Below are 20,263 nucleotides of genomic sequence, written 5' to 3'. Positions count from 1 at the left end.
CCCGAACCATCTCATCTGGCTCCTCTCGATGTGGAGGAGCAGCGGCTTTACTTTGAGCTCCTCCCGGATGGCAGAGCTTCTCACCCTATCTCTAAGGGAGAGCCCCGCCACCCGGCGGAGGAAACTCATTTCGGCCGCTTGTACCCGTGATCTTGTCTTTTCGGTCATAACCCAAAGCTCATGACCATAGGTGAGGATGGGAACGTAGATCGACCGGTAAATTGAGAGCTTTGCCTTCCGGCTCAGCTCCTTCTTTACCACAACGGATCGATACAGCGTCCGCATTACTGAAGATGCCGCACCGATCCGCCTGTCGATCTCACGATCCACTCTTCCCCCACTCGTGAACATATGTATATATATATATCCTCGGAACCAAACTTGAGGGGTGCCCTAAAGGTTTAAAAAAAAAATCTATATATAGCAGTGGTTTTGAATGGGTTCAATCCTGCGCTCGGGATCTTTCTGTGTGGAGTTTGCATGTTCTCCCCATGACTGCGTGGGTTCCCTCCGGCTTCCTCCCACCTCCAAAGACGTGCACCTGGGGATAGGTTGATTGGTAACACTAAAATTGGCCCTAGTGTGTGAATGTGAGTGTGAATGCTGTCTGTCTATCTGTGTTGGCCCTGTGATGAGGTGGCGACTTGTCCAGGGTGCACCCCGCATTCCGCCCGAATGCAGCTGAGATAGGCTCCAACACCCCCCGCGACCCCAAAAGGGACAAGCGGTAGAAAATTGATGGGTGGATGGGGTTTCAACCATTTTCAGTGTGCGGCCCTTAGTGGAAAAAGTTTGGATACCCTGGGGTAAACATGTGTTGCGATGACGCCACCTTGTGTTGAGAACGGGCATAACAAGCCGGTCACTACGACTACAGGTCGCTTTCCTCAAAAACTAACCAACATAAACACTACAATTGGGTTTGATACAAAAGCTACATTACGAAAAAGACACATATTTGCCTTGTAAGATAACTTACCGATAACCGAAATATCCACAACCTCCTGTTATGAGGTATGTTTCTGTGCGTGCAGCTTCCATTTCAGGCGGCGAATCTGAGAGGAAAAATAAGATATGTCAGACAATATTAAGTTACATTAGGAATTATGTAACAAACACATGTATGAAGTCGTTAGGATTCACAAACTGCTAACAAACCACGATGCTATTTTTTTGCGTAAATCGCTACTGAGCATACCACGTCTCAATCTAACAACACCACGGTGTGAGGATAAAAAAATATAACACTATACTACACTACAGTGAGCAGTACACTCACAATGGACGCGGTAAAACGAGATAAATGTTTACATTTGATTAACTTATTTCTCACAGGTTGTGGAGAGTTTGTTAGATGGATCCTTTGGCCGGTCTCTACGTTGTGTATTGGCGTAGTATACGTAAAAAAATGGCGGCGGTCCGATTCCGTCAAACTAAACCCAGCGAGAAAGCAGGTTGACCGGAAGTAGTTGAAAACTGTTAAGTTAAAGTTGCCGACTCGCTTCATTTGAACGCTTTTTGCTTTTAGTGGCGCTTTATTTCGAAAAGTAAAAGCAGATATGGTATTTTGAATAAAACTAACTTGATAGCTCGACGAACACTTCCGGGTGACTTTTGCAATAAAAAAAGTAGTGTAAAATATTTAAAAAAAAATCCATTCGCATCATTACTAAATATATAACACATACAATTTCAAACTAAATGAGGAATAAACAAATTTCAATTATATTTCTATTTTCTACCTTTAGCTGTTTTACTACCTCCTGTGACAAGTTACGCCCTCTGAACTGCGTTGAAGCACTATTCGTGTAAGTCCAAACGTCCAAACACCACATCAGCAACAACGTGCGCATCTATAAAGTACACTTCGCCGTCGTTGTGGTCAGGTGAGAATTCTTTGTTGTTGTTTTTTAACCTGTAATATCAGTTCAACGTTGTTTTAGTAGAGTTGCACTAAGTTTCAGACTACTACCCGACTAAATGCTGATTCTGGCAGATTGAACAGAGGAACAATTCTGGGATTTCGTTAGGCATATATAGTTCTAGTTAACATTTGGATTTGTTTAAAAACTGCCAATCTAATCAATAGAAACTGACCAGAATATGAATTTAGATAATCATAAAACCTGTTATTGTTATTCATCTATACATCCATTTTTACCGCTTGTCCCTATTCACTTAAATATTATTATAACTATGTCAAGTTTTCCCTTACGTCAGAGTATAAAGTAGAGATTTATGATTCATGTGGGTTTATCATTGGATAATGTGAATCATAACAATACATGACTATTGTTATGATTATAATTAGAGATGTCCGATAATCGCTTTTTTCAGATATCCGATATTGTCCAACTCTTAATTACCGATTCCGATATCAACCGATACCGATATATACAGTCGTGGAATTAACACATTAGTATGCCTAATTTTGTTGTGATGCCCCGCTGGATGCATTAAACAATGTAACAAAGTTTTCCAAAATAAATTGATTGATTGATTGAGACTTTTTATTAGTAGGTTGCACAGTGTACAATTGACCACTAAATGGTAACACCCAAATAAGTTTTTCAACTTGTTTAAGTCGGGGTCCATATTCATGATACAGATATATACTATCATATATACTATCATCATAATACAGTCATGACACAAGATAATCATCAGAGTGTATACATTGAATTATTTACATTATTTACAATTCGGGGTGTGGAGGTGGGGGGTTAGGTTCGGTTGTTATCATTGCATCAACAATTGAGAACAGAGAAATGGATATTGAAACAGTGTAGGTCTGACTTGGTAGGATTTGTACAGCAAGTAGTGGACATAGAGAGAGAGAGAGAGATCAGAAGGCATAAGAAAAGTATCTACATTTGATTGTTTGAATTTGATTATTAACAATCCGGGGAGGGTGTTAGTTTAGGGTTGAAGTTGCCTGGAGGTGTACTTTTATTGCGGTTTTGAAGGAGGATAGAGATGCCCTTTCATTTATACCTGTTGGGAGCGCATTCCACATTGATGTGGCATAGAAAGAGACTCAAGTTATGGAAAAAAATGCCAACATGGAACTGCCATATTTATTATTGAAGTCACAAAGTGCATCATTTTTTTTATTTTATGTGTTTGTCATTCTTGTTTGGTGTAGATTCACAGTGTGGCGCATATTTGTAACAGTGTTAAAGTTGTTTATACGGCCACCCTCAGTGTGACCCGTATGGCTGTTGACCAAGTATGCTTGCATTCACTTGTGTGTGTGAAAAGCCGTAGATATTATGTCATTGGACCGGCATGCAAAGGCAGTGCCTTTAAGGTTTATTGGTGCTCTGTATTTCTCCTTAAGTCCGTGTACACAGCGGCGTTTTAAAAAGTCATAAATTTTACTTTTTGAAACCGATACCGATAATTTCCGATATTACATTTTAAAGCATTTATCGGCCGATAATATCGGCAGTCCGATATTATCGGACATCCCTAATTATAATATTAATATTGCATTTCCTGGGGGTTTCCTCCCCATGTTGAGGGTCCATGAATGCACCACAGTTATGTGCAATGAGAAACTTGTGCATAACTTTCTCCAATGCTACTACACCAGGGCTGTCAAACTCATTTTAGCTCAGGGGCCGCATCGACGAAAATCTGTGCACACACGGGCCAGGCTATTAAAATGTGAGTATGAATGTAATGTGATAAAATGCGTTTCAGAGGAAACCGGATGTTATTAGTTAAAGTTTAACTGTGGAAAAGAGGTGGGATTCAAAACGTTTATACTTCTTCCCATTAGCCTTTTGAGATATGTTTAATTGAATGTTAATTTATTTAAAAAAAAAATTGTGTGTGAAATAACAATAATATTGTTATTGAGCAGAAGATTGTTCTCTGGAGATATATATGTATATTATGTACTACATGTATGATATGGAGCCCACTATGACATACTCAATAAACTCAATCATTCATTAATTCTATATTAATTACATAATTTTTTTTTTAAGTCATCAAATTTTTTAATACAATTTTTATTGCCTAATATTTACTTATTTGTTATGTCTTATTTGTATTATATTTTGCCTGATTTTCAGTTTATTTCATTTCTATCAGTTTAAGTGTGTAAATGTTTTCGTATTCATGTGTTGTTTTTAAGTTTTATATCAGGGGTGTCAAACTCATTTTAGGTCATGGGGCCGCATGGAGGAAAATCCGGTATATTAAAATCATGGCATTAAAACAAAAAAAACAAAGACAAATAATACATTGCGGGAATCGGTTTGGATCGAGATTTTTGTTAAATCGAGAATCGGTTCTGAATTTAATCGTCACGCCAGGATTTCTTTGAATCGTTACTAACCACGGGGGGTCTGGAATCTACTGGATTCCATCGCAGTTAGGCATTATTTTGACTTCTTTATTCTACGACCAAATGGGGATTTTAGGCGTTGCATTCATTAAACTGCTTTGACTGACCTGCTGTTAATGTAAAATGACAAACGGTTCCAAAGGACAGACACCGCGTCTCATTTCGTGGTTAGTGTTTAACAAGACAGTGAGGCATTGTTTGGAAAAAACAAAAAAAACAAGATGTCAAATCCCTCATGTCATATATATACATAAATAAATACTATATATATATATATATATATATATACATATATATATATATATATATATATATATATATATATATATATATATATATATATATATGTGTATATATATATATATATATGTATGTATGTATATATATTAGGGGTGTAACGGTACGTGTATTTGTATCGAACCGTTTTGGTACAGGGGTTCGGTTCGAAGGTGTACCGAACGAGTTTCCACACGCACATACTAAGTAGCGTAGCGCGCGTTGTGTAAACAATGCACACTAAGGCACAACACACGGCATGCTAGCAACGACCGGGCTGGGACAACATGTAAAAGCCAGAGCTGGAAGACCCTCCTGCCTCATTAAGATCTCCCGTTTGGGAACGGAGGACGGTGGTTTGCCGACATTGTTCAGCAGTGGTAAAGGCCTACTGAAACCCACTACTACCGACCACGCAGTCTGATAGTTTATACATCAATGATGAAATCTTAACATTGCAACACATGCCAATACGGCCGGGTTAGCTTACTATAGTGCAATTTTAAATTTCGCGCAAAATATCCTGCTGAAAACGTCTCGGTATGATGACGTCAGCGCGTGACGTCACGGATTGTAGAGGACATTTTGGGACAGCATGGTGGCCAGCTATTAAGTCGTCTGTTTTCATCGTAAAATTCCACAGTATTCTGGACATCTGTGTTGGTGAATCTTTTGCAATTTGTTCAATGAACAATGGAGACAGCAAAGAAGAAAGCTGTAGGTGGGAAGCGGTGTATTGCGGCAGGTGTTGTGCCGGATAACGCACCCCCGCCGTAGAATGCACCCCCTGACTGTTGTGCCGTATAACACAGCCGGTGTTTTATTGTTTACATTCCCGAAAGATGACAGTCAAGCTTTACCATTGGCCTGTGGAGAACTGGGACAACAGAGACTCTTACCAGGAGGACTTTGAGTTGGATACGCAGACGCGGTACAGTGAGTACACATGCAGCTGCGGCTTCCAAACATTTGATCGCTTGCCCGTACGTGCGTGCCGCTATGTGCATGTCACGTACATAACTTTGGGGACTTTGGGGAAATATATGTGCTGTATGAACTTTGGGGAGGTGAACGGTACTTTGGGCTGTGGGATTGAGTGTGTTGTGCATGTGTTTGAGTTGTATTGGCGGGTTATATGGACGGGAGGGGGCAGGTGTTTGTTATGCGGGATTAATTTGTGGCATATTAAATATAAGCCTGGTTGTGTTGTGGCTAATAGAGTATATATTTGTCTTGTGTTTATTTACTGTTTTAGTCATTGCCAGCTGAATATCAGGTCCCACCCGCCTCTCACAGCATCTTCCCTATCTGAATCGCTCCCACTGCCCTCTAGTCTTTCACTCTCACTTTCCTCATCCACAAATCTTTCATCCTCGCTCAAATTAATGGGGAAATCGTCGCTTTCTCGGTTCGAATCGCTCTCGCTGCTGGTGGCCATGATTGTAAACAATGTGCAGATGTGAAGAGCTCCACAACCTGTGACGTCACGCACATATCGTCTGCTACTTCCGGTACAGGCAAGGCTTTTTTATCAGTGACCAAAAGTTGCGAACTTTATCGTCGATGTTCTCTACTAAATCCTTTCAGCAAAAATATGGCAATATCGCGAAATGATCAAGTATGACACATAGAATGGACCTGCTATCCCCGTTTGAATAAAAAAATTGCATTTCAGTAGGCCTGCATGCTTCTGCCAACACGTCAAACATGCTAAGAAAAGTTAATTTTAGGCTGAGTTGACTTGAAACTGTTTAATGTTGCACTTTTTCTATGTAGAAGAAAATTTTTGTCATTTTATTTAATCTGAGCAACAACTTGAAGCAGTTTAATGTTGGTTAACGTGGACCCCGACTTAAACAAGTTGAAAAACTTATTGGGGTGTTACCATTTAGTGGTCAATTGTACGGAATATGTACTGTACTGTGCAATCTACTAATAAAAGTCTGAATCAATCAATCAAAAATAGCACTTTACATGTAGAAAAGTTTTGTTAAGAAACCATTCTGAGCCTTATCTTATTTAGTTTTTATTTTATATATGTTGACCACATTAACCCTGGAAATGGACCCTGTGTGTATATATGTATGTTATGCCATTGTTTACAAATTTGGTAAATAAATAACCAAAAAATTTATATTTTGTTGTTTTCTTACTGTACCGAAAATGAACCGAACCGTGACCTCTAAACCTAGGTACGTACCGAACAGAAATTTTTGTGTATCGTTACACCCCTAATATATATATGTATATGCTAATACCTAAAGAAAAGAATGCATCGGACATCAGCCAGTTCAGACCAATCTGTCTTCTCAAAGTTGAGGGGAAAATCTTTTTCAGCGTAGTGTCTCAGAGGCTGTCAACCAACCTGGTAAAGAACAAATACATTGATACATCTGTACAGAAAGCTGGAATTCCAGGATTCTCTGGCTGCCTCGAACATACAAGCATGATCTGGCATCAGATCCAAGCAGCCAAGAAGGATAAGAGAAATCTTCATGTAACCTTCCTCGACCTGGCCAATGCATTTGGCTCAGTTCCCCATGAACTTCTCTGGGAATCTTTTAGCTTCTTCTTTGTACCAGAGCCCATCACCACACTGGTCAAGAACTACTTCCAAGACCTGCGGCTGTGCTTCACAACAGCCAACTTCACTACAACATGGCAGCGCTTGGAAGTAGGCATCATGGCAGGCTGCACAGTCTCACCCAACCAATTCGGATTCAGACGTAACCATTCTACAGAATCTGCCACTTGTTTTTTAACTGAAAAGATCAAACATTCTCTTGACAAAGGACAGGTGGTCGGTGCAGTATTTCTAGACTTAAAAAAAGCATTTGATACAGTCAATCATGACATTTTAATTTCAAAACTAACTAAATTCAATTTATCCAAACAGTCATTGTCCTGGTTTGAGTCATATCTAAAGGGCCGTGAACAATGTGTCACCATTAATAATGTGAGATCTTCCTTCCGCAAAATAGAAACAGGGATACCTCAGGGTAGTGTCTTGGGACCGATACTATTCAGTCTATACATCAATGACCTACCATATGTATGCACAGATATAGATTTACAGATGTATGCGGATGACACAGTGGTATATACATCAGGTAAGACCTGTACTCTAGTTGCTGAGAAGTTAAATGCTCAATTAGACAAAATAGCATCTTGGCTGGCATCATCCTGTTTAACCCTAAACACTAAAAAGACTAACTCTGTCTGCTTCTCCATAAAAAAGCTACCTCAAACAAACCTGAATATAAAAATTAATGAGGAGCTCATTGAAGTACCTGAAGTCAAATATTTGGGCATAATCATAGACTATCAGCTGAATTTTAAAAGTCACATTAAGAAAATGTGCAAAACCCTGAAGGCAAACCTAGGCTGTTTTAAGATTATAAGACACTGCTTAACTCTTAGCTGTGCTTTTACTTTTATGAATTCAATGATTCTTTCACACATATCTTATGGCTTAACTACATGGTCCCAGGCACACCAGTCATCAATCAAGACCATTGAGTGTCTTTATAACCGCACCTTGAAAGTTCTAGACAAGAAGAGTATACGATATCATCATTGCCAAATTTGAACCAAATATAATATTTTAAGTTTTACCAATTTTATTTTGTTACACACAGTCAAACTGGTTTTTAAATGCTTGGATAACTCTACTCCCCAATTGCTCTGCAAGGCAATTACAAGACTGCAAAGTGGTACCAGATCTACCACCCGAGCAATGTCAAAAGGCAACTGTTGTGTTCCATTTGGTAGGACATCTTTTGCCCAAACTGCCTTTTCAATAAAAGGACCATAACTATGGAACTCTTTACCGGACACTTTGAAAAGTATACCTGCACTTGTCACTTTCAAAAAACAAACAAAATTATGGCTAGTTGAGCAACAATCGTGTTCCCATGTTTAGTTTTTACTCGTTTTTATCTAGTCTGCACTTTGTCTGTGTTATTATTATTATTGGCTTTTAATTCTAGTTTGCACTTTGTCTATATTATTACTATTATCATTATTATCGACTCATTCTATTTTTTATTTTCCTATTTTAATGATGTTGGATCTGTGTTGTTGTTGTTGTTGGGGACAAGTGTTGTAAATTAGCTTTGGCTACAAACACTATGATGCATACATTGGATAACTGTTTCAGATGTCTATGTTTTTGTATCTGTCCCTATTTTAAATAAACCTCTATAATAATAACCCTTGATTTTCACAATGGCCATGGAAGTCATCATGAGGGCCTCAAGGCGGGTGGTGGGTGGAGAACAAACCAGGGCTGGGCTCCGTCTTCCACCTATCAGGGCATACATGGACGACATGACAACACTAACCACTACTGCAGCATGCACTAAGCGTCTACTTGGAAAGATGCAGGAGAACATCGAGTGGGCCCGAATGAAATTCAAGGCTAGCAAATCTCAAAGCATCTCCATAATCAAGAGGGTGCTGAGAGACACAAGGTTCTACATCGACGAAGACCCAATTCCAACGGTGTCTGAGCAGCCTGTCAAAAGCCTGGGCAGATGGTACAACACAAGCCTCAAGGACAAACAACAAGTTGAACAACTAAGGAAGGTGTGTCAAACTCAAATACAGAGTGGGCCAAAATTTAAAACTTAACAAAGCCGCGGGCCAAGGTTGAACCAATTAAACTTTTAATAGGGACCCAAACAAGTTTTGCATTGAATATTGAACAAGCAAGGCTTATATAACTTTACAGTGACATGCAAAATCGAGTTTCAAATAATAGTAATAATAATTAAAAAATATCAATGGCATATCAAATACAATTTAAATAAAAATGTAATGCCTCTTTTCTATTTGCAGCCTTCTAAGGTAAATATCAACATTACTTTTTTCCACAGGCTAATAAATTACAAAATAAAATAACAATGAATAAACCAATCATTCAGGACTTTAAACTGCTCAGTTTGCAACACACTGATCTAATCTGATGTGCCCAAGCCAGATACCTGCCATCTTTTCTTGGATGCTAGTTCATTAATGTCGGGGCTCAGGCTTTGAGCTGAGGCAACCTTCATTATCGAATAAAGGTGTTCATCAGTCAGACGTATCCTGTGAGACGTTTTCGTCATCTTGATTGAGGAGAAAAGTTGCTCACATAGATAAGTGCTGCCGAACATGGAGAGCAATTGAGCAGCTTGGGTGCATTGTGTCAGGGATGAATTGTGGAAACTGTGCGGCGCCAACAGCATCATACTTTGACTTCAGCGTGTCATCACACTGGAGTTCAATCAGCTCCATTTGGAGGTTAATTGGTGATTTTTCCACAACAACTGCGAAGGGATTACTAAGCAGTTCAAATCTACATTTCTGACCATCAAAGTCACCAAATCGCCGGCTTAGCTCAGCACCGAGTACACTGAGTTTTTCAGCAAACTGTGCGCACGCGGCGGTAGAGCATACTTGCCAACCCTCCCGAATTTCCTGGGAATTGCCCCTCCCGAAAATCTTCCGGGGCAACCATCCTCTCGTATTCCACTCGGAACACAGTCTTGGGGGCGTGCCTTAAAGGCACTGCCTTTATCGTCCTCTACGAGCTGTCGTCACGTCCGCTTTTCATCCATTCTAACAACGTGCCGGCCCAGTCACAGGGATATGTGCGGCTTCTGTACGCACACACACGTGAATGCAACGCATACTTGATCAACAGCCATACAGGTTACACTGAGGGTTGCCGTATAAACAACTTTAACACTGTTACAAATATAATCCACACTGTGAACCCACACCAAACAAGAATGACAAACACATTTCGGGAGAACATCCGCACCGTAACACAACATAAACACAATAGAACAAATACCCAGAACCCTTTGCAGCACTAACTCTTCCGGGACGCTACAAAATACACCCCCGCTACCACCTCTCACTAGTCTAACTGAGGAATACAAGTGTTCTAAAGTTAGACTCCAGATGACACTGAAGGACTCCAGAGACAAGACCCTCAGCACTGTTGCACCGCCCCTAGTAACTGGGCGGAGGTGGACACCATCCGATGCGGTGCAGCAAGCTACAGTGGCCCTGAGGCACAAAGACATCGTGGGAAAGGTCCAACAGGGAAGAGGAGGCTTCGGCCTGACTGCAAGAGAACCATCCTGGAAAAATGCTACAACATCAGAGCGGAGGACGCTGGTGGTGGAGGAGGTGCGTCGCCAGGAGGAGGTTTTGAGGAGTTCGAAGGCTGTCTCTCTCGCCAAACAGGGGCAATAGATGCAGTGGGAAGGATTGGAGAAGAGAAAGATAAGCTGGAAGGAGCTATGGCAGATGGAAGCAAGTAAAATCAGCTTCATCATCAGAGCAACGTATGATGTGCTCCCATCACCAAAGAATCTCCATCAGTGGTATAGCAAGGATCCAATCTGTGCCCTCTGCCCAACCCCAGCAACCCTCAGACACATCATGACAGGATGTAAGACGAGCCTCACGCAGGGGAGATACACCTGGCGGCACAACCAGGTCCTCAAGAGCTTGGCATCAGCCCTGGAGAGCATGCGTGGTGCCGTCAACTCCTTGCCACCAAGAGTATCTAATCCCTTGAAGACAACAATGTTTGTCCGAGAGGGCGGGGAAACACCCAAACAGTTTTCCACCAAACCAGAAGCAGGACACCTATACAGGGCCCGCGACTGGAAGATGCTTGCAGACATCGGCAAACAGCTAGTTTTCCCACCTGAGATTGTCTCTACCAACCTCAGGCCAGACTTGGTGCTCTGGTCCCCTTCAGTGAAGACTGCTTACGTCATAGAGCCCATGGGAGAACTCTGTGGAGGAGGCCTATGAACGTAAGAAGCTGCGCTACTCAGAGCTAGCAGAAGAAGCGAGGCAGCCACTCCAAAGTCTATCCAGTTGAAGTGGGATGCAGAGGATTTGTGACGTCGTCTACCATCAGACTGCTGAGTGAACTCGGCAGCCACGGTCAGGCTCTGCGGAGGACCATCAGAGCAGTCTCAGAGGCAGCGGAAAGAAGCAGCCAGTGGATTTGGCTCAAGCGGAAGGACCCCGGTTGGGCCCCAAAAACAGCAGTGTAACAGGGTGAATTTCTGGAACAGTTGAGCACGGGACACAAGCTGAGGACTGATCATCCTTCGGCGGGCCACCTTTGTGAAGGGTGTATAGTGTTTGAAGGCCGAAACACCCAATGATGCAAGGGCACACTACTGAAGATGTGTCGCTTGTCCAAATGTCCTGGAATTTAACCCTGACCAAGTCTCATATCCCACACAACTCACAAGAACACCCCACCTCCCACACCCCCACGTTGTATGTCTACCACTCTCAACAACAAGGACATCTCGAGTGAGTACTCTCCACATTTGGCACAAGGGACTGTTCAACATCTCGTCCTGTGTTTTTTGATTCTCATATATATATATATATATATATATATATATATATATATATATATATATATATATATATATATATATAAGGTGCATATTATTTTAATAATACAATGGATATATAATCAATAATTATTATAATTTGTAATTAGAAGTATGTGAAAGTTCTACTCCTACCTTGTTTATTTGTGTGACAACCTCCTTAAAGCATACTTGCCAACCCTCCCGAATTTTCCGGGAGACTCTCGAAATTCAGCGCCTCTCCCGAAAACCTCCCGGGACAAATATTCTCCCGAAAATCTCCCGATTTTCAGCCGGAGCTGGAGGCCACGCCCCCTCCAGCTCCATGCGGACCTGAGTGAGGACAGCCTTTTTTTATGACAGGAAGACAACAGGGTGACAAGAACTAAATCATCCAGACTAGAGATAAATTCTATTATGTTTCTTTTACCTAAAAATAAATATATTTATTAATTTAAAAAAAAAACGAAATATATTTTTACTATATTTTGCTAAAAACATCAAAATTAATTGTATTTTTATTTGTATTTTTTCTGACTCCTTATTACATCCAGCCATAGAATTATACATTAAAATAAACATATTGGAAATAATTAATTTTAAATGATCATAATAATTCATTTAAAATGACCATATTTAATTATTAAAATAATTGCTTGTTTATCAACAACTTTAGCATTTTATTCATTACATTTTGAAGCTCTCAGAAGCCAAGTTATGCTATATTCATGTTATATTTATGCAAGTTTGAAGTATCAATGATCTAAACACAGTTTTGTTTGCATATTTTCAGGATGTAGATAATATATATATATATATATATATATATATATATATATATATATATATATATATATATATATATATATATATTTATATGTATCAAATACTTGACTTGGTGAATTCTAGCTGTCAATATACTCCTACCCTTTTAACCACGCCCCCAACCACACCTCGCCCCACCCCCGACCACGCCCCCCACCCCCCCCTCCCGAAATCGGAGGTCTCAAGGTTGGCAAGTATGCCTTAAAGTTTTTCAATCAATCAGAAATATCAAGTAGGGCAGCACGGTGGAGGAGGGGTTAGTGCGTCTGCCTCACAATACGAAGGTCCTGGGTTCGATCCTGCGCTCGGGATCTTTCTGTGTGGAGTTTGCATGTTCTCCCCGTGACTGCGTGGGTTCCTTCTGGGTACTCCGGCTTCCTCTCACTTCCAAGGACGTGCACCTGGGGATAGGTTGATTGGCAACACTAAATTGGCCCTAGTGTGTGAATGTGAGTGTGAATGTTGTCTGTCTATCTGTGTTGGCCCTGCGATGAGCTGGCGACTTGTCCTGGGTGTATCCCGCCGACCGCCCGAATGCAGCTGAGATAGGCTCCAGCACCCCCAGCGACTCCGAACGGGACAAGCTGTAGAAAATGAATGGATGGAAGTAGCTAAGACGCACTAAACATGGATAAGTGTGGACAGTGTTTTGCATTTTTCTATCATCTCTTGTAATGGATTTAAATGGGTGTAGTTTTGTTTTTTATAAAGTTGATTGAACGTTTTTTTTAATAATATCTATAACGTTCAATGAGCAGGTTGTGTCATGTGTGACCATGTTTGTAGAATTTTTGTGCTGGTTGACTTTTTTTCCCTGCATCATGACTAGGGAAGGTTGTTTGGATTGCGTCATATAAGTAAATGCTGTGTCGAGACTCCTTACAAGTACAATTAATGTTTTTTGCCCTCATCTGGCAACATAACGGTAGCAATCATACTGCTGGCTGTTTATATATGATATGAATACACCGCTATTGAACTCGTGCCGTCTCGCAAGCCACACTTGAAGATTCCGGCAGGCCGCACTTGGCCCGCGGCTCGTAGTTTGGACATCCATGGCCTAATGCCTGTGTTAAGGAAATATTTTCCCTCCTTTGGGCAAAATGGAACGCCTTAGAAATGACTAGCTTTGGCCTTGGTTCTGCTCGAAGAAGATAAACATAATGAATGCACCCTGGGGTTTGTATCTATGCACTCTCACAGGCATATATTATTATTAATGGTGTCATGAAGTATCAGCATGGAGAGAGTGAAGGAGGACAAAGTCAAGTTAACTTTCAGTTTCGATACCCATCAAGGCGAGGGTGCGGGGTCCTAATACCTGCCGGACTCAAAATGACAATATTATTTTGTATTTTGCAGACAAGATGAACCTGGAGGAGTACTTCCAAAGAATCGGCTTCCGCAGCCCACGGGACAAAGCGGATCTGGCCACACTGAAGCTGATCCACAAGCATCACGTCTTGTCGATCCCCTTCGAGAACCTCAACATTCACTGCAGTGAGAGGATCATCATGGACCTGGAGGTCGTCTTCGACAAGATAGTGAGACGGAACCGTGGCGGATGGTGCCTTGAGAACAACTTCCTGTTTTCCTGGGTGCTGAGGGAACTGGGCTACAGCCCGACCATGTTGTCCTGCAGGGTTTTCAGCGGCTCCGCCGGGGATTTTGGACCCTACGATAGTCACCTCGTCAACAGGGTGGACATTGAGGGCGCGACTTACATAGCAGACGTGAGCTTCGGGGTGTCGTCGCAAATATGGGAGCCGCTGGAGCTCGTCCACGGGAAAGACCAGCCTCAGGCGACTGCGGTGTTCCGTCTCCTGGACAAGGGAGAGGTCTGGGTTCTAGAGAAAACGAGCAGAAAGCCGGTGATCCCGAACCCGGAGTTCGCCAGCACCAGTCTGGTAAACAGGAAGTTGACAAATACGCTGTACTGCTTCACAATGACGCCCCGTGCGCGCGAGTACTTCTTAGACGTCAACGAAACGCTCCAGACGGACCCGAGCACGCTCTTCACCAACAAGTCCATCTGCTCCTTACAAACACCCTCGGGTTTCAGGGCCCTGATTGGCCGGACCTACAGCGAGGTGGCCTTCAAACCCGAGGACGGCGTCAACGTCTTCGATATGAGGGATGTGCCCGAAGACGAGGTGGAGCAGGTTCTGAGGGAGAAGTTTAACGTCCGCTTGCCAAACAAACTACAACCTCTCAACAACCCGTATTCGTGCACACTCTGAGGCCGTTATTCCCAGGGGCAGAGCACCAAATTCTGGGCCCCCATACACAAGACTCCAACAGGGCCTGTCCTAAACCCAACGCCACCGCCCCATACTCACACCCTTGGTATATTTACATGCACTAAGAACTAAATATTGCATGGATTAGGTTGGAACCAGCTTTTTAAAACACATGTAAAATTAGGTTTTGGACTTTTTGAAGATGGGATTAACATATCTAGAACATGTCTCGAATTTATCTCGATAAACCCACAAAATAATTGTTTTTTTTACAGAAAAGTGCCAACACATTTAATGTAAAGTGGCCAGTATATAATTTTAAATATTCATTGAAACCTTCCCAGCAGGCACAAGACTTTAAAACCTAGGTGTCAAAGTCAAGGCTTAATAATCTATGGCCCCCGGGATGATTGTCAGGCTTGGTAAAAAGGATAGGACTCAGATGCAGAATAGGTAACTTAGACAGGCTTTTATTTTGACAGCTTCCTTTCACCTCCAAAGTCAAGGAATACAATATCTATTTTAACCAAAAACTAATCGGCAAAAAAGGTTAAAAAAAAATAGGAACAACCAAAAATCACTCCGAACGGAGGAAAACACAAAAGCAAAGACAAACTATAATTGGCGCCGTATATGCTATAAAATGTATAAACAAAAAACACTCCAACAGGAGGAAGAAACAACAGCTATAAAAAAATTCTACACTATCTAATCTAATAAGGTTTTAACAAAAATTGTCACTCAAAAATTTGAGGAAAGAATTAAAAATAACTGAAACTCACCACTTCGGCTGAATAAACTAAATAACAAAAAAATCACTCTGCTGAGGAGGAAGAAAGGACAACTCAAAATAGCAACGAAGGGATTCAGGATCAAGGAACTTAATCACAAGACGAGGCAAGACAAGGCATGGACAGGGACATGGACGCTAGAGAGTACAAATAAACGAAACAATCTGGCACAGAACAAAGGGAGGAGTGGGCTTATAAGACACATGAGGGTAATAGGGAACAGGTGGAAACAATTAGGGAACCGGGATGACGTCAGACTGATGACACAAAAGGAAGGGCAAGTGACCTGAAACGAGAGGAGAGTTACTTTTCAAACTAAAACATGCACATCACAAGACAGAAAAAACCAAGACAAGACATCCCTCACCGCGGTGTGACAATGATATTTGATTAGTATTAGTGTCAGGTTCAAACACTGATGACATCTATTAAACAAGACAAGAAGCAAGCAGAATTCAATTTTGCTCAATTGAGGAGAAACGTGTCAACCTGTAACCTCTTACAGTGTCACCCACGTTCCCACGAAAAAGGTTTACGTCTCCTCCTTTATTTGGACACTCCCTGTTTACACAACAACATCTGCTTCCAAAGGAATGGGGAGTATGTAAACAATCATTGTTTTCGGTCACATTGAAAACAAAAGAAAAAGATGCCTAGGGCTTGGGCTAGTCCTGGATTCAGCTCGATCAGCTCTTCGATGACAATAGATAACCCCCTCCCGTCTCATCCCATCGTACACAATAGAATTTTCCAAGCCTTTGCTTGGTGCAACAAAAACAGCCTCTTGTCTGTTCATTGGGAACTCAGAGAACGGATTTTTTTTTGATAATTTACGTACAATTTTCCTGATAAGTTGAACCGGCCGGCAGGCTGCTGTTTTGCACGCTCCAATACTCCATTCCCCACAATGCAACGGTAGCCCGCGAACTCACTACAGCACCGCAAGTGGGCCTCGGCTTCATTATTCATCAGCATTCAGGGCAGATGTCAACTTTCAGCAACTCCCTCCCCAATAATGGCTAAACGGAAGGTGGACGGTGAGAACAGGGGGTTTCAAGCCAGGTGAGAGGCAGAGCACATGTTCACGGAGGTAAAAGGCAAACCTGTATGGAGAAAGTAGTGTTGTCCCGATACCAATATTTTGGTACCGGTACCAAAATTGTTTTGATACTTTTAGGTACTTTTCGATACTTTTCTAAGTAAAGGGGACCACAAAAAATTGCATTATTGGCTTTATTTTAACAAAAAAAATTAGGGTACATTAAACATATGTTTCTTATTGCAAATTTGCCCTTAAATAAAATAGTGAACATACAAGACAACTTGTCTTTTACTAGTAAGTAAACAAACAAAGGCTCCTAATTAGTCTGCTGACATATTAAGTAAAGTTAAAGTACCAATGATTGTCACACACACACTAGGTGTGGCGAAATTATTCTCTGCATTTGACCCATCACCCTTGATCACCCCCTGGGAGGTGAGGGGAGCAGTGAGCAGCAGCGGTGGCCACGCCCGGGAATCATTTTTGGTGATTTAACCCCCAATTCCAACCCCTGATGCTGAGTGCCAAGCAGGGAGGTAATGGGTCCCATTTTTATAGTCTTTGGTATGACTCGGCCGGGGTTTGAACTCACAACCTACCGATCTCATGCAGTAACATATTGTCATTTGACATCCTATTATTTTGTCAAAATTATTAAGGACAACTGGTAGAAAATTATATGGGGATAGGTTGATTGGCAACACTGAATTGGCCCTAGTGTGTGTCGTCTCAATTTACAAATATTTTGCAACGGCTGCAATCAGGTGGCGACTTGTCCAGGGTCTACCCCGCCTTTCGCCAGAATACAGCTGGGATAGGCTCCAGCACCCCCGCAATCCCGAGAGGGACAAGCGGTAGAAAATGGATGGATGAATGGCTGCAATGTTGTTTTAAAGGGCTTGTATGTATAATCAATGTTGTGCCAATGTCTTGTACCTGCTGGGTGTTCACTTTAATATCATTATAAATCTGTCAAATATTCCTTTACTTCAGATTATAAAGTAGAAATGAGCTGATACACATACAATTATCAGTGGATAATACAAATCATAATAATACCTCATTATTATTTTGATTAGATTATCATCAGTATAGGGTTAGATCTCCCCATCTTTATAACTTAATGACGCCTCTGTTTCTAACTTTAATAGAAGGTCCTTGAACGCACCAAAGTTATGTGCAGTGAGATGCAAAAGGGAAGCTTGTTCAAAACTTCTATGTTACACAGGTTTTATTCTATTTTTACCTTTCTTCCATCACCTTATCCTTGTTACAAAATACAGGTGCTGTGTGTGTGAATGCTTAAAGATGAGCTTTGATGACTTTATGACGTCTGTGTTGAATGACATGTGAGAAGTTAGGAACGAACCATTTCGCATTTTTTGATAGGGGGGTGTCAACCATCTGATGCCATTAATACTACGGAATAAGTCACTTTTTGTGACATTTTTGCTTGGTTGTGTGCAACAATTTTTTTATGTAAACTTTGTGCTTCACCCTCATTTTAGTAACAACTTGGAAATACAGTAGTACCTTAATTTACTGTATGTGCTTAATTGGTTCTCTGACAGCGCATTTAACTCAAAACACTTGAAATTAATTGAAACCGTTTAATTGTCGCCAGCCCCACCTCGAAAAACAGCACAATTCTAACATGTATGATGCCTTTTAAAAATAAAAATAAACTTTTAGATAAAAATAATACATTAGAATAGTAGTACCTAGGGCTGCAGCTCTATTGATTAGTTTTTTTAGTTGAGTAATGTGATAAAATGCACATTTTTATAAAAAGAAATACATAAAAATATTTCATCAAAAAATAATTGAAGAAGAAATATATATGTATTTCTTCTTCAATTATTTTTGGATGATTAATATATATATAATTTTTTTTTTTTTCTTCAATTCTTTTTTGGTGATGTGAGGATGTGTTTAATAAATAATAATAATTTAAAAAGATAATTTCAAAGAACACTTCATAGCCACAACGCCTATTTTAGGGAAAATAGTTAAAATATTTTTTATTTCCCATCTGCCATAACTTTCATATTTTTTTGGGATAAATGCACAACAGTCAACATTGAAATTGCACTCTTAACATATCTGTAATAATAAAAAAATGTAATAAAAATATTCCACCAAACAGACCACGGCACCCACATTATCTATTACAGCGGCCGTGTGTAAACCACATATTTAAAGTTCCAGGCACTCTATGCACTCAGGATTATATGCATTTGTATTAGTTACTCTCATGAAATGATAAATCGAAGCAACAGAATACAAATCAAAGCTTTTCTCTAATCGAGACCATTTAATTGTTGCAGGACTAGTAGTACAAATAACTACAGTATTTTATGAATCAATAATAATGTACAGCATTTACCTTGGAGAGTGGACTTCTATAGTATCAACCTCCAGCTGCTTCTCCGTCAAACACACCATCAGCAGCTTCTCCATATTTTTATGGATAAACGTATGTCGTTTAGATATGATTTAAACATTCTTGGCTGGTGTTAGACTCATTCTGTTCAGTACGGCGCAGACTGGCCGCGCTACGCTTAACCCACTTGGTCATGTTTTTAAAGATTTCTTTCTTTAATTCCTCCACATTTTCTCAGCATTCACTATGCCAACTAATGGCATGGATGCTTGTAACTAATTTTTTATTTTTGTTTGCAATTTAAAGCATAACAATTAGCGGAGAGACAGCTTTTATCTAAAACACTCTTAAGTTATGAAGCTGCACTAACAAAGATTATTTGGCACATGACTGACGTGCCAAAGATGTTTTTATTTGGATGCGTTATGCGTTTTTGATATAGTTTGCATGGAAAAGTTATTTTAGATAAAGTTTTACATGGATTTGTTCATTAGTGCTCTCCTTGACTTAACAGAGGCATAACACAATAGAAATTATGAATTATTTGTAATAATATTTTTAGTTTATTGCCTCTATTTTGTTGTATCCTATTTTGACAGCTACATGAAAAAAACAACATAAAAACTATCGCTTGAATTTAAACTTATCCTGGTTTTTTGTCATTTTGTAAATGCCTTGCCACTTTTATTTAGTCATATTATAACTATAAAGACTTTTTCTTGGTTTATGCTTGGTTTACTTGATTTCTACATGCATGCTTGCAATTATTGCATCCACCATCTACATCATTCAATATGTAAAAGTAGGAATAAGTCATCATGTCCACCATGGAAGACATTTCAATATCTTAAATATGACAATTACCAAAACCGCTTCAGATTAAAACGGTGCTTCTCAATTGTTTTCAGTTACGTCCCCACTTAAAATTAAGAAAAAATTTCACGCCACCCAT

At 40.5% G+C, this 20,263-nt stretch overlaps 2 protein-coding genes across 2 annotated transcripts in view; one reads left to right on the top strand and one right to left on the bottom strand.

Moving 5' to 3' along the window:
* The window catches only part of sdr42e1 (short chain dehydrogenase/reductase family 42E, member 1), a 6,013-nt gene extending 4,638 nt beyond the window's left edge, over positions 1 to 1,375 (bottom strand). The window contains exons 1-2 of the mRNA XM_061964566.2: positions 1,312 to 1,375; positions 980 to 1,055 (exon numbers count right to left, since the gene is read on the bottom strand). Of these exons, the coding sequence (XP_061820550.2) occupies positions 980 to 1,041 (62 nt within the window). The 5' untranslated portion in view covers positions 1,042 to 1,055; positions 1,312 to 1,375. The remainder of the gene's footprint in view (positions 1 to 979; positions 1,056 to 1,311) is intronic.
* A 427-nt stretch (positions 1,376 to 1,802) lies between these two features.
* Positions 1,803 to 18,700, top strand: LOC133608916 (arylamine N-acetyltransferase, pineal gland isozyme NAT-10-like). The gene is made up of 2 exons (XM_061964567.2): positions 1,803 to 1,886; positions 14,218 to 18,700. The coding sequence occupies exon 2, from the start codon at positions 14,223 to 14,225 to the stop codon at positions 15,093 to 15,095; it is 873 nt and encodes a 290-aa protein (XP_061820551.2). The 5' UTR covers positions 1,803 to 1,886; positions 14,218 to 14,222; the 3' UTR covers positions 15,096 to 18,700.
* The last annotated feature ends 1,563 nt before the right edge of the window (positions 18,701 to 20,263 follow it).

Source organism: Nerophis lumbriciformis, linkage group LG06 (genome assembly GCF_033978685.3).
Source record: "Nerophis lumbriciformis linkage group LG06, RoL_Nlum_v2.1, whole genome shotgun sequence".
NCBI classification, from domain to species: domain Eukaryota; kingdom Metazoa; phylum Chordata; class Actinopteri; order Syngnathiformes; family Syngnathidae; genus Nerophis; species Nerophis lumbriciformis.
Note: the sequence above shows the minus strand (reverse complement) of the source record. Positions and strands in the feature narration are given on the sequence as shown.

Excerpts from the sequence above, each read along its gene's own strand:
- LOC133608916 (XM_061964567.2), top strand. The coding sequence starts at position 14,223 with ATGAACCTGGAGGAGTACTTCCAAAGAATCGGCTTCCGCAGCCCACGG.